At 39.4% G+C, this 15,204-nt stretch overlaps 1 protein-coding gene across 5 annotated transcripts in view; it reads right to left on the bottom strand.

The window, feature by feature from the left end:
- Window positions 1-15,204, bottom strand: part of TBX15 (T-box transcription factor 15) — a 101,915-nt gene that overhangs the window by 38,926 nt on the left and 47,785 nt on the right. For all 5 annotated transcript variants that reach the window (XM_081815789.1, XM_081815790.1, XM_081815791.1 and 2 more), the window contains 3 exons: window positions 6,433-6,646; window positions 2,852-2,953; window positions 962-1,133 (listed from right to left, as the gene is read on the bottom strand). In XM_081815789.1, the coding sequence (XP_081671915.1) occupies window positions 962-1,133; window positions 2,852-2,953; window positions 6,433-6,646 (488 nt within the window). The remainder of the gene's footprint in view (window positions 1-961; window positions 1,134-2,851; window positions 2,954-6,432; window positions 6,647-15,204) is intronic.

Genomic DNA, 15,204 nt, shown 5'->3' on the forward strand with positions numbered 1-15,204 from the left:
ACAGATGGGGGTTGGGTGGGGGGAGATGTATAAGAAACTGGAAGCCAGTGTACTTGCCTATGGCAGGAAGGACTAAGTGACCGGATAGCATTACATGGACCCATACAGCAGAGTATCCCAATCATGGGTGGTGGATGCAGTATGCTTGCCTTAACTGAACAATACTGAACAACTGTCCCAACACCAGAAAACAACACTCCGCTGAAATGTCTCAGAACCTCTGCTATGGGACAGTTGCTCCTTCCTGCTTCAAAGTTTCATCACGGGCTCATGCTGTCTTTAAATTCTATAAGCTGTCATTTGCACTTTGTTACCAAATTTATGACCACTCACTATGAGAGTGAATGTATATGTGCATTCTCCCTTCCTTCGAAAAATGTCATTCCCTTAAAGATAAGACCCATGGTTTTAGTTCTTCAATCTTCCTATAGCACCCAATCTGGACCCTCACATTCAGTGAAAGTTCTATGTATGTCTTGCCACTAAAGATAAATTAATAACATCAAGTGCTCTAATTATACCTGGAAAGTCTTAAAACCTATTCTTCTCTTAAAAATGCATGAATTTCTCAACAAATCAGCCCAAACTGTCACTTAATTGTTTCTCTGAGTTTATTGCCCTGTGAGTTATTCCACTGACTTTTGTGACTTCTTTCACCATTTTTAAACTTGTCCTGTGTTTCTGTCTTCAAACTAATCCCTGACTAGACTGTGGGTTCCCAGAACATGAGAACTCTTGTCTGATAAACACAATCTGATGCACAGCAGACGTTTGCTAAATGTTAGATTTGTAATAAATGAAATTTCATGGGAAGAAAAAAAGGAACTTGTATGCCTAGTTACTTAAAATGACTCCAAATGGCATAGAGCTTCTTATTTTACCTGTTTGAAAAAGCCTAGGGCTAATCAGCTCTAGAGCCAAAAGGGAGGAAGAGGGAGATGGATGGGATTCTTTGACTCACATGTCCTTGATCATCCAACTCATTGTTGGTCAGCTTGAGTTTGTCGAAACTGACCACCTGTCTCATCCAAGTATCTCCAGAAGCTAGAGAATCAGGGTGTATATAAACTCTTGGGGGCACAGGGGAGTCCGCGTTGCCAGCCACCATCCACTTGGAGCTGTGGTACACATATCTGAGGTGGAGAGGGAGAGAGGCGAAATCAGAGACAGATACAGAGAGGGAAGAGAGGCCCAAGAAAGCCAGTAGAGACAGGAGACGGGAGAGACAGAGAGATGACAAGATGGAAAATAGTAAGGATTAAACAGAGAATACAACAGAGAAAAGGAGTAGGGTAGAGAACCAGGGACAATCAGATAGAGATGAAAATGGAGAAAGAGGTGGGTTGGGGGAGGGCAGCAAAGGGTTGTGGTTAATGATCAAAGCTACAGCCCTCACAAGGAAAACATTCTCACAGTCCTTTTTCTTTCTTTTCCCTCTCCTTGCCTTCCACCCCTGTGTGCACACAGGCATCCTGAGCCCATGTGTCTAGCTATGGAAAAGGTATTTTACTGCAACCTTTCACCTTTCAAATTCAAACCATATAATCCGTTGGCCACTTGTTCAGGATTTGGTTCCTTATTAAAAACATCTTCCATATTGTCCTATAAAACACAGCCATGTGCAGAGACCCTCCAAGCCTCTTACTTATTAACCATTTCTTTGCTGAGAATCTGAATTTTGAGGCATTTCTATGAAAATGGAGGGTTTTTGCCTCAGTGCAACCATTCCCAGAAACACCACCAAGTCTTCCCAGTTAGTGTTTTAGTGTTTCTTTGATGAATCCAGTTTTGAATATCATCATCATCCACATTATTTTCCCACAAAGGCACTGGAAGTGAGATGTTGTTTAGTAGCAAAGGAGGTCAGTTTTCCAGTTTGCCAATTGCCCTGTACTTCTGAAGAGAGTTCTCTACGGATTTGGCACCTCCCTGCTTCTCACTTATTAAAGGACCACACAGGACCTGGATGCTAGCAAACAGAGGCACTCAGTCCAAATCACAAGATCCTCTAAAACAGATTGGAAACATCTCCTGTGCTAAGTCCTGCATCCAGATAACTTCTCTCTTGGGCAGCTCTCTCCCTCTACCATACTAGGCTGGTCTTTCCCATTCATTCATCTCTCCCCTCCTACTTCATAGGTTTGGAGCCAAGTTCTCAAACATTTCAAAAATGAGCCATGATTCACTGACCTGATTGACATCTCAAGAGATTAAGGCACAGTTTGTGTCTGGCAAGAACTATGTGTAAGCCATCCAAGAAACAAAGACATCGTGTTGGACTGTAATGACTTTGAAGGAAAGTTACTTAACAAACTCGCTCACAACCCATATTGATAAACAATAATTCTCCTTTACTAAATGTTGTTCTTGAAATCTTACCCAATTCTCCTCTTCTTCCCCTCCATCATCCACAGGATAATCCATCAGACATATGATTGAATATACTGCACTGGTCCACTCCTCCTCCACCTCTCCAAAATAAATCATCTCAACTCATTTAGTATTTCATAAACCAAATCATTCAATATGTTAATCACTTTCAATGTTAACTGAATTAATTTTAGACCTAATATTCATTTGATTTTTGTAACCCTGGCAGACACTATACAGTCCCGCTCTCTCCAGAGACACAGGGAGGATTCCAGACAAAATCATTACTAAGTCCTGATTTCCAACCACGAGTGACTACTTCCTGCATGGTGCTTTGCTACAGGTTATTGGCATATCCTCCATTCTTGTTCCCTATAGTGCATTGTACAGTGCACTGTGAAAATGCTTCATCTAATGATTTAAAGAACTGTCTTGGAATGCTGGTGATGTCCACAGTTCCACACCCCAGGGTCATCATTACCTGTATCTTTTATTGTCCACAGGCACAATGTCCATTGCTATGTAATACTGCTGGTGTGGGTCCAGGCCAGTGATTTTCACTCTCATGGCAGGAAACATCCTCCTATGAAGGGGAATAGGCAGTAAGCTCAACAGTCAGAGGGGGAGAAGTAGCAGGAATAAAAGCTTAGAGAGTCTCCTCTTATGAAGAACGCTAAACACACCAAAGTCCAATTCCTCTAATTCCCAAATTGGCTGCTTTTTTTACACTTTGGAAATTATTACTATAAAATATGCTGAGGACTCATTGCTGAAATAGCACCATTTCTTAACTTAGATTGACCTATTTGATGACTCATACACTCCAAGAGTTCATACCATACCCTGATTTCTATTATTAATATTTAATGTGATTAGATAGATAAGCAGATAGATAATGTGTATGTATCCACACATACATTTCCTATCAGACTATAACATTCTTGAAAATACTTACACTTAACATACTTGAATAACTTAATGCTTTTATTACTCAAGTAGCTTATCACAGTTGATTGTAGGTGATAATGAAATATTTTTTGATTGATTGAGTCTATTTAAAAGTAATCTCTAAAAAAAGAAGAAAAAAGGAAGAGGCTACCAGTCCCCAAACAAAGGGCCAACAAAGCTGAGGGTTTTTTAATGCATAAAACTATAGAAAAATTTCTGCAAGTTCTCAGGCTGTCAACATGTGTGTCAGAAGGAGGACCCTGTGGAATCTGGAGCAAATACCAAATGAATTCTAGTGGCCTCTGGGCAATACCTTGTTTCTACCACAATGGCTTGTTAAACTTGCCAAAGCAAGCGAGGTCAGGATATGGCACTTTACAACTACTCTCATAATTGAAGAGGAGGAGAGGGAGCAGCCCAGAAGAGTATTGAGTTTCAAGGGTCTAGAATAAAATTCTCCATTCTTCTTTAACCATAAGAAAGAAGAAAAACATCAAACTCTTTTGTATGTCATTTACTTAGGAGTCAGACATAAAAAGTGCTCAGTTCAAAAATTTAGATTGCCTGAATGTGCTCTAGGGTACTTGTACACAAAATGCTGCATTAAGCTTAACCATCTGGGGCCACTTAGTTGAGCTGGGCAGAGCACGGTGCTAATGAGGTCAAGGTCACAGGCTTGATCCGCATACAGCCTAATTGGCTTTGCTCCATTTCATGGCCATAGACCATACCCTGACCCCAGACAGCCATCTTGCTTACATGCCCTAGTTGTTTACATGAGGGGCTTTCTGTTCTAGTCACACACTGCACTGCTCACCAGAAGCAACTCAAAATGCAAATGTCCTGTGGTAGTAGGTCAATGACATCATAATCATATTTGGGAGAAGGCATAAGAGGGACCACAGACCTTTAATAGGAATGATGGCTAATTCTTAAATATTTACAAAGAATAATACACAACCATTCCTTCTTTCCTACTTTATGACTCTTCAGAAGCTTCTATTGATACATTGTTCTGGATTTACTACCTCTAGCCTCACAAGTTTAATTAGAAAGCCTTATATTTTGGTCTTATGGTGAGCTAATGAAACCCAGTGGTGGACTTCTCATAATGACTAAATCTAGCATTAACTATAGGTTAGGCACTTTGATCCACACTAATTCTCTCCAAAAACTTGGGAAAGTTGATCTATATACATTTACATTTAAACCAGTAATTACCTTCTTAATAACAATGACTTATGATTGCCTTGTATTTATAAATGGTTGGAGAAGACCTTGCCAGGGATGGAGAGAAAGTCCTCTCACTTGCTATCTGAGGTAAGATAATGTGGTTCCTCTCAGCCATCTACAGAGGCTGTGTTACACTGCAAGAGATTAATGTCTTCTCTTTATGACTCCAAGAAAAAGAGTTAGATGTTTTTAAATTCAATACCTGTTTTGTCTAGCACAGTCATATGACCTTGAGTGGAGAAGCTAGCAGTTTCTTACCTATATCCAAGTTCTAAATGAATGAGATGTGTGACTTTGGAAAAGTTATTTAACCTTATCACCTATAAAACAAAGAAAAGGGACTATATAATCTCTAAAGTGCCCTCCTGCCTTAAAATTCCATGACTGGGGCGCCTGGGTGGCTCAGTCATTAAGCGTCTGCCTTCAGCTCAGGTCATGATCCCAGGGCCCCGGGATTGAGCCCCCACCAGGCTCCCTACTCCGCAGGAAGCCTGCTTCTCCCTTTCCCACTCCCCCTGCTTGTGTTCCCTCTCTCACTGTGTCTCTCTCTGTCAAATAAATAAACAAAATCTTTAAAAATATATATAAATAAATAAATAATAAAATTCTATGACTACATTTGAATTGTCTTCTTAAAAACTTACCAAAAGTTGCTTTTTCTTTTTGCCAGTATTTTAGCACAGAATATCAAGTGAAGTCATAACACCCTAGGGAAAAATTAATCTTTCATATTCACAAAGTGAGATGCGTTTGGTTTTAATTTTATGGTTAAATTTAGGCCAATTCTTGTGTCTTCCAAACCCATTAATCCCTGCAAGCACCTCTGTCCATGGTGCTGATTCTACAGATACGTTGGTACATTCAAAGATTGAGGGCTCTGCAGACTGCAGTAGTTCTAAATCAACAGGATTACAGTTTGGGGAGTGAGAAGAAGTAGATGGTGACTAAAATCTGAGCAGGAAAAAGGAACAGAGAGTCATACAAAACTAATGTAACTGAGAAAATGAAAATTGAGATTAAAATTGGAAAGGACACTACAAAGGAAGGAAAATGAAGTGAAAAGGAAGAAACAGACTTGGGGAATCGGGAGGAGGTGAAGAAAAGTCAGAGCAGAGAAAGCTTTCTTTGTATGTTTTTGAGTTGTTCCAGAATTACTTGAAGAGTTACATGGAACAACAGCAAAGGCTGAGGCAATCCAATAAAGAAACAATGAATAACGGATCTTAACCTAAACAAAGGGATATGACTAAAGAACAAACTGTATTATGTTTGTACTGGGAATATCTGGGTATATCCAGGTATCAAATGAATTTGTGAAGGCAGAGATGTGGAAATTAAAACACTGCAGAACAAATCATGAAATGAGGTCACAGGAGAGCTGTGAAAAAGGTGTTTGGGTGAACTGAATTCACTGAAGTGCAGGGAACGACGGAATGATATCGGAGATGAAAATGACCGGAATGCACAAAATCCACAGTACTGAGTGAAAACCCAAAATAAGAAACTGGATAAAAACTTTTTCCTTGAATTGCTGTTTCCTTCTAAGCCATAACATCTCAAAATGTAGAACAGAAGTCAACTGAAACCCAAGCAACAAAAAAGAGATGGTATTGGAAATAATTCCCCTTCAGAGTTGCTCCTCCTAAGAAGCCTTTTAATGATCTTATTCACCACCAAAACTTCGAGAAGGAAGAAGGTTCCAAAGGAGAAATAAAATGAATAAGATTTCAGGTTCATTTTGACCTCATGTTTTTGTGAGCACAGGCTGCTTTGGCATAACCAATGCTACCTACCACAAGTAAGTGAAAAAAATGTATGTAATAGCTCCTACTTTTGTTCTCCATTCTTGGAATCTGGCCATTCAAAGGAACCTGTCCTTACCTGCCTGCTTTGGTGATGATCATCTCAGTTCCAATGTCATGGAACCTCTTCCAGAGGTCAGCACATTGCAGCTCTACCTGAATCTCTTCCATGGAAGACATGGCAGCAGGCACAGGGCCTGCAGCACCAGGGCCCAGGTCAGCGTGAGTGTCAAAGGAGCAGGAAGTCCGCTCAGTGAGCACCTCAGAGTCTGAACCCGTGCTTTGCTCAGAATCTGCAAAATAAACAATCAAGTCTTAGGTGAGAAACTGCTGAACTGCCCCCACCCCTCACTGCCCTAAAAGATGGGAGGCTGGGTGAGGGGCATGGTGGAGTAGGGAGAGTGGTGAACAAAAGGAGACTTAAAGCTGGGAAGCTCCAGAGCACAGCATTCAGGGTATTTTATTATTTTTTTTATGGTTTGTTTTTGTGATTTACAACCATCTTTCAGGTTTTGCATTTCCAACATGACATCTGGCATTTTAGCAACAGCTGAAGAAAACTGGTCCACAACAGGCAATATTAGGAGTACTAATGTCACCACGGTGAAGGGAAGAAGCCAAACAGGAACAATAAAGTAAGTGCCAAATTTTAAAAAATAATAATAATTACAGACCACAGCTCCAAATCTAGACAATTTCACTAGGGGCTGGGTGTTGGGGGGGTTCAATGCTAATAATAATATATTCTTTAATGTCCTACTACTCAGCATCATTGCCCATCAGCCAGTAATTTTTAAACAAAGCAAATTTTCCTCTATTTATATATCTTGGTCATCAAAAGTAATGAAAAGTTGTTTGGGATCTTTAGAAGCACTTTGTCATGTATTTGAGTAAATGGCTTTTCCTAAGAGTCCAATCAGACCATTTTGGATGAAAAAAGAAAAAAAAAATGTCTGTTGTAAGGCAAGGATGTAAGCATATGGAAAAAGTTACCCAAGAAGGCGGTTGAAACAAAGGGAATAAATGAGTTCAGGAGACACCTTGATTGGTTTCTGAAGTATGAGCAGAGGGGAGGGGTGATCCAAACAGGAAGGTAGGATTGAGAGCAACCAAATAAAAAGCTGGCGTGCTGTGCCAGATGGTCCTTTCTTCCTGTGTCTTCTGTACTCATGAAGGGGTTTTGGGGGGGAGGCGCATGCAGAGTGATAGAGAAGGCTGGAGTCAGATTTACCAGGGAATTTACTGTAATTTTTAAAGCTTTTTACTCTTAGAGGCCCAATGCCAAGAATCTTATCTCCTAAGATTTTCCAAACTCCGATTAGCTGATACAATCTCCTTAGGTCAAATGATACTGCAAGCTAAGCCTGAGAACCTATTTCTGCAACCCTCCCCTGACATCTAGGATTCTGATTGCTTCCCCTGTTAAATAAATACATAGACGAATGTGTATTGCTGCCATGCTCACTTAACTGCAGCAGGTTTCTAGGCCTGTGAAAACCCATCCCACAAGACCTTCCCTTTCCTTCCTTCTAGCCCTGATGTGTTCCTCTCTCAAACCCAGGCAGCATTGCCGGCAAGTCTTCCACAATGCTGCCAGGGAGCACAGTGACATTTCTCTCCTCCCCAGTTCCCCACCCTTCACTTCTGAAGATATTCAGGGTACTGCAGAACTGAACCAAGCTCCAAAATGACAGGCAAGTCTCTGCCCAAATCTAGTTTATCCACAATCACTAGTCCAGTCACCCTCTTCACACACACAAATATATATATATAGGTTTTACATGTCTCAGCATGTAATTTTAGACTTGGAGCTAAACAGGGACTAACTCTGGTCTCCTTCAAACACAGAAAAGTGGAGCTGCTTATCTAAGATGAGAGCTGATGCTTCTGAGTGACAAATCTCCATCCTGGCCTGATTCTATACGCCTTTCTGCTGCAGAGCCATTATATCAACATCACACACTCTGCCAAACACAGTAATTCTGATCCCCTGAGACATGATTCCCAAATCCCATTGTTTCTGTGATATGCCAAGAGCTCCTCACTTATCACATGTATTGTGAACTTTTCGAAAACTTCTCAAAGCAAGAGTTTTAAAAAATAGTCTTGTCCTACCTTTGGGAGCAAAGTGATGTGAAATCCACTTACCATAATGTGCCACAGTTATGAAAAAGTTGGAAATTTGGGACATATGATTTCTCCAATGAGTGTTTAGGCAGAGGGAGGGAAGGGAAAGATATCACTATGCTAAGTGATAACTTTTTAATGGTGGCCAAACTGGGTTGGGATTAGAATGGTGACTATGGCTGGAGAATTAGGAAACCAGAGACTCTACTCTTAACTCACCGTGTCATCTGAAATAAAATGGGAGCTCAAAGTGTGACGTTAAATGGACTATTAGTCCATTTAATAATGAATCACTTGGACAGGTCACTTAACTATAATGGACCTATTTCCTTATCATGCATTTAGAAGGATTGAGCTGAAAACTTTTATAATCTCTTCCACCTCTAAGGACTTGAAGAGTGTCGATGCATACTTTCTAATGAAACTTTCAGTGATAACCCAGGTAACCTCAATTAGAAGCATCAAATTAAAACTGCTTGGGCAAGACAAGTTAAATGAGGAAAAAGACTGGGGGCTCAGATTCACGTTATCATAGAAGTTAAAGAAATCAGCGGGTATTCTGTTTATAGTTTCAATCAAATCAATCAATAAGCACCTGTCAGCATGTGGCCCTATATGAGGTACCATTGTAGATAATTTGAAACAGAATCCCAGACCTTGAGAAGTTTCCCAGTTAGTGCTGATTAATTATGTGTTTATTGGGTGCTTACTATGTGCCCAGCACTGTGCTAGATGCTAAAAAATACCGAAGTACAGAGCGAGGCTCCACCTAAAGGAATTTACAATACAAATGGAAGCTGAGTGCATTCACAAATAGAGACCAAGACAAATGCTACCACACAGTTTCCCACACCATTACATATTGCCTTTGCATGTCTCACAGGAATCCAGCAAAGAGAGGGATCTGAGAGGACTGGAACAGTCCTGGCGAGCTCATGCTTACTAGAAAAGAAGCGTACAAGACGTGGAGATATAGGCAGCATTTGTCCATGAAGAGGATTTTCAGACACAGTTATTTGTTCCCCTGGAAGTACTCTCTGCTCCTGGATTCTCACTCCCTCACAAAATAGAGCCCCAGTGACTTCTACATAAAGAATACAGGCACCAGCCCACATTTTCAATAACATAAATTAAGCTACCTTATAATATCCTTAAAATAGGGTTAAGATCAACACCTTAGGTAAAAATAAAATTGAATCCTTTGTAAAATGCGTTTCTAAATCATAGTTAGATAAAATATTTAGGTTAACCAGATCATTTATTTTAGCTATTAATCAGAATGCATAATCCAGTTAACTATGTCATTAATATAAGAAATGCAGAACAGGTTATTTCAATCAAATGGGGCCATCCATTCAGAAATACAACCAGTCCCTTGAATATCAGAAAACACCTCTGTGTTTTCAAGTTTTTTTCTTTTTTCTTGGCAATTTGTGACTTCCTGCCTTCAAAAAACTAACCGTTAGGAACTCATTTGAATGACCTGGAAAGACTTCTTGGCTGTCAGATGTCTCTTGTGGACAGCATTTGAACAAGGGAAATTTTAGCAAATCAGGAACATAAATGATAAAGTTATCTATAACTAAGGAAGTTAAAGAAAACTTTGCGAACTTGCATGGATCCAGTTACAAATCACTGGAGAACATCGTCTGACTCATATAGTCAAACCAACATATCTATTACCATCCAAAAAAATCCCAACAAGAGATTCTAACCATCAGCTCATAGTGTTACTTGTTTTCTATCTCTGACCTATTTCATGTTGATAAAATGGACACAGTAACACTAAGTTCCCATAGAAAGTTGAGTTTAGCTTAACAGCAAGTTCAATTCTCAATTTATGCAAAATAATAGCAATAAGAAAATAGTTTCTTCTTTTACATTTTACACACTATTTAATTTATCTTTCCATTTGATGAGGTAGAAGCAGCATATTTTTAGGTCCATTATATAGATGAGGAAATTGAGACTAAGAAAATTAAAAACAACATGGCCTAGAAGGTAGGTCTTCTGTCTCCTGACCCAATGATCAGGTCTCTCCCAAGATCATATCAGGTTCAACCCCGGCCAAAAGAGCCAGCAATCTGTAGTAACTCTCAACTATTGTAACCATCCTTACAAATGAAATGGCTTAATATGTTTGGTCCTGGCCAAGTCACATAACTATTCTGGCCCTCATTTTCCTTAATCATTTTAGCACAGCATGTGCACATTTAATTAGAGGTGCTCTAAAGTCCCTTTAAGTCTAATGTTTACTGGATGGATTAGTAGTGCAGCTTAAAGACCACCAATTCTAACAACAGCAACTCAACCATGATAAGTTGAGTTGGTTGGCATGCACAGAAAATGCCTAATTTATATGTATTTTGACTTAATATCAAAACCAGACACTGTTAAAACAGATTTCACAGTCTTCCAGGCAATTTTCATCTCCACTTAACTAATAATTTTGAGGAGTAATTCATTACTACAGTGAACAGAGAACATTTACGCCTGGGGCTCTGCTCTTCACCATGAGTGGGGTGTTGGAGAGTCACTTCATTTCACAGAGCCTCAGTTTCCGTATCTTAACTATTTCCTTAGCATATCTATTACTATTTCCTTATCTTTACTATTAGGGACTGGGGGAAGATACCTTCTTGCACAGAAAATTGTATTTATAGCTTTATGATAAAATAGAAATTAATGATTCTATTGATAACAATGCTAGTGACTTTGGACTGTGAGATGAATATAAGCCCACAAGAACTATCCCAACCAAAGGGTTAATGGTCAACATCTATTGAACACCTACTAAGTATCTGATGCTCTGCTAAGACCTTATATATATATATATAAATGTTATATATATATAACATTATTTAATAAAACAAATCTAAGAGCTATCATTATTACCTCCTTTTTATATATTATTGACACCAAAATCCAGATTACATCAGCTCTACCTCCTGAGGATTGCAGGCATGTGAGACTATATTTAATTCCACTTCTATTTCACCAAACATTTCTGCTTTGTATAGATCAGGTTATATAGTAATAGACCAAGACAGATAAAATAGGTTCTTGCTCCGAAGGAGCTCACAATCCAATTTCATGGGAAAGGACACACAAACTATTAAAGAAGACTGGCTATGATAGATGTTCCAATAGATATGGGAGCAAAGTATTAAGGAGCTTTGAAGAACAAGCAAGTCAGTGATTTGGGATCAAGAAGAATCCACAAGGTGACATTTGAGGATGGACTTGAAATACAAGTTCAATATGAGCAAACAAAGAATTTATGGGAATGGAACTAAAGGTAGTGGGAATAGCATCAGTAAGGACTTGCCATTTTTAGAGAATTACAAGCACACTGATATGGCCATAGCTTAAAATACATAAGGGAACAGGGGAGGTGAGATAAGAGATAAAGGTGGAAAGTCAGGTTCAACTCAAACTCAACTAAATGACTATTTATTTAACATTTACTACGTGCCAGTCACTCTTCTAGATCCTTGAGACATCAGGGAAAAAAAAATCTCTGGCCACATGGAGTTTATATTCCAGGAGGAACCTGGCTGTCATAATATGGAGTTTACACTTGGTTTTCTTTATACCAAAGGTTTTTTTTAAGTGGAAGTGATGATAGTTCTGTCTTCCCTTCTAAACTATGAATTCCACAAGCTGAATCTAATGCTTTGTCACATCTTCTATATGAATGATGTACAATAGCCTGGTTTCATTGTGGGAGATGGGTCATAGAAGACTACTATAGTCAGATAAGAGATGCAGGATTTTCTGAGATTAGATGTACAGTGCCACTTCCATAAGCCTGGACTTCAGCTATCATATTTTACTCTAAGGCAGAAAACAGTTTGAAACAAAGGCGAAAGACACAACCCAGATGATAATCAAACAATCCTTTTTTTCTACCAATAACTGGAACATAACTATATTGAGTGGTACTTCCTATCTGATATGAGTGGGGCAGCTACTCCGTGGTCTATTTCTTAAGTCCTGAAGTCTCCAAAACCAAGACTCCCACAGCCATCTAAGGGCTCCCAACACACCAGGGCAGACATCAGAAGCTTATAACCCAGGCAGCACTCTCTGTACCAAGCTCAAGTAAACTCCTATTTCTAGAGGATTTCTGCAGTGGAAATTGGTTCTGGGATGTCAGATTTTATCAGGTAGCTTAGCAAAATCTGGTGATGAAACTTTTCATAGACTAATTCTAAATATGGCAGAAGCAGAGCACTTGGCACTGACCTGAGGACGGACTGAGCCCAAATTTGATACCCAGTCCAGAGCTTCAAGGGAATGAACTATAACCCAGGTTGGATTAAAGTAAAATTATGATGATAGCAAACACTCAAACAAGCCTGTTAGATGACTTTAGTGATGGAATGAGGTCTCTGAGCTCTCCATGCCCTCCAAGTTCTATTTGGGAAAAGGGGGGAGGTAACCTGAAGCCTGCAATTCCCATGCCAATAAGCCAATTAAGGAGACCAAAAGCACGTATCTCTCAGCTGCCTAAAGCACTCTCCATCTGACAACCAGCATCTCTCTCAGTGATACACAGAACCAGATGCAAGGACCCAAAGTCATCCCTGAGAACTCAGCCTTTTAAAGAGGCTTTGCAAAGAAGTGGCAGCAGTAATTTTTATATATACTTCTTGTTGATCAAACAAAGGCTCAGTGTCATGAAAGGTTCAGCCTCTAATGCTTCAGCATACTTTGCAAGTGGAAGCAAAAAGGAAGAGAAGTTATGAGCACTACACTAGATATTCCATATACATTATCTCATGCATTTTTCACAGAAAACCCTATGAAGTAGGCACTACTGTTGCCATTTTATAAAGGAGGAAACTGGGGCTTGGTGAGACTGAGAGGCTTCCTCACATTATATAACTAGTCATAGTGGGATTTGAGTCCTCCTGACACTAGAGTTGATGTTCTTTCCACTATACACTCTTTCCCCATTTTCAGAACGAGACCTGCAGAGCTGGGTGCTTCCCACAGTGAACTTGGAAATGCAGAGCTAACATTCAGGCAGTTCAGGCGGAAGACAGCTCTATGGAGACTAAGACATTGTCAGTTCTTTGGGGAGAGGAGAAAATTCAAGCCAAGGTCAGACAGGAATTTTACTTTCTCAGTAGCTGGGCAGTTGTGTTCAGGAATATTTGAGATATCTTCAGCAACTTAATATTATTTAATAAGTAAGCACAAGTACCAAAAAAAACAAAAAACAAAAAACACCTTTTGTACTATTTCACTTCCTGTCCCCAGTCCCCCTTGGGTAAAACATCTAAAGGTGACAGGTCACTGAAGATCACCGTCAATGTCAAGCCACTCTTTGACTCTAGCCTAGACCATAAGCAAAACAACATTAGAAGGTACTCAGAAAATGTTTGGACTTTGAGAAATGTGTAATGACACCACTGAAAGATAAGAAAAGGCAGCTGAGGTAGTTCCTACTTACACAGAATTTGGTTTATTTAGGCTTAACTCAGGTCACAGTTCATGGCCCAAGAGTTTTTGATAGTCTTAAATGGATATCTATATTTGAGGAGAATTCATCTGACAACAATGTATGTGAAAACATTTATAAACAGTAAAATATCAAATTAACATGTAAGATTACATGCCAGTGATAAAGTTAATCAGGAAGACCAAGAAAAAATAAAGACAAATATGGGTCTTGGGTTTCCTAGAACAGTCCTAATTCCAAATATTTTATTTCATTCTTCCTATAAAATTAAAATTTTTGAGATTGACTTTCAGTTCAGAAAATATTCCTGATGGAAAGCACAGAAAATGCATAAATAGAATCATAAAAAATTGGTCACAAGCCACATGGCAATATTCGATCTAAATACCTCTTATGCCAGAGGTCCTCCAAAAGTTGATCCTAATTGACTGGGTGGTCTTCAAGATTTACCAGTCAGTCTTAAGCCAGCAGCTGTCAACACAGGCCCCTCCTTGAGGCTCTTGGCATATTTTCTGGGTAAAGTGACACATTAGTTCATCCCCAAGCCAGTGCTTGTTTGCTCTTTGCAACCACGACGACTTCTAACCTCCCACTACCACTCTGGCCACTGTTATAGCACCATCAGTCATCTGCCATAGTGGTCTTTAATTTCCATGAAGTGAGAAGGAGCCCTTCTCCCATAGGCCCTAGAAGAACTTGCCTTATACCTTGTTAGGATATTCTCACTGAGCACCAATAAATAAACAAATTCATGCTAATACACTAAAGGGGAAGAAGTAAACAGCCAATTTTCAAGCAATAAGTATAATTTAACTTCCAGAGACAGTGCCCTTGGAGATGGCAGTCTCAAACATGTAAGTAGAATAGACATTTGAGTAAACCCAGGAACATGAAATTCCCTTCAAATTATATGCAAGAGACCACCAGCTACACTAAGTTTAAAACCCAATGTATCATGCCAAACATAGACAGCCATCCTGTTTAAGGACTATAAGAGAGCTACATGGCTGGCAACTATGTAACAACCTCTCCAATAATCTAAATCCATTCATTTGATAAATCATTTATTTATTCAGCAAATAATTACTGATGAACTCACTTAGACCTAGCAATGTGCTAGGGACTATGAGGGGCACAACACTGAGTAAGATATGATCTATGCTCTCAGGAACTTACAAAATCACTTAGGAGACAGGATAGGTCAATAAATAATCTAATAAAAATAGAATAGTCAAAATCCAACATGGCACATAG

The sequence above is a fragment of the Leptonychotes weddellii genome, chromosome 4 (genome assembly GCF_054177405.1).
Source record: "Leptonychotes weddellii isolate Sample4059 chromosome 4, ASM5417740v2, whole genome shotgun sequence".
In the NCBI taxonomy this organism is placed as follows: domain Eukaryota; kingdom Metazoa; phylum Chordata; class Mammalia; order Carnivora; family Phocidae; genus Leptonychotes; species Leptonychotes weddellii.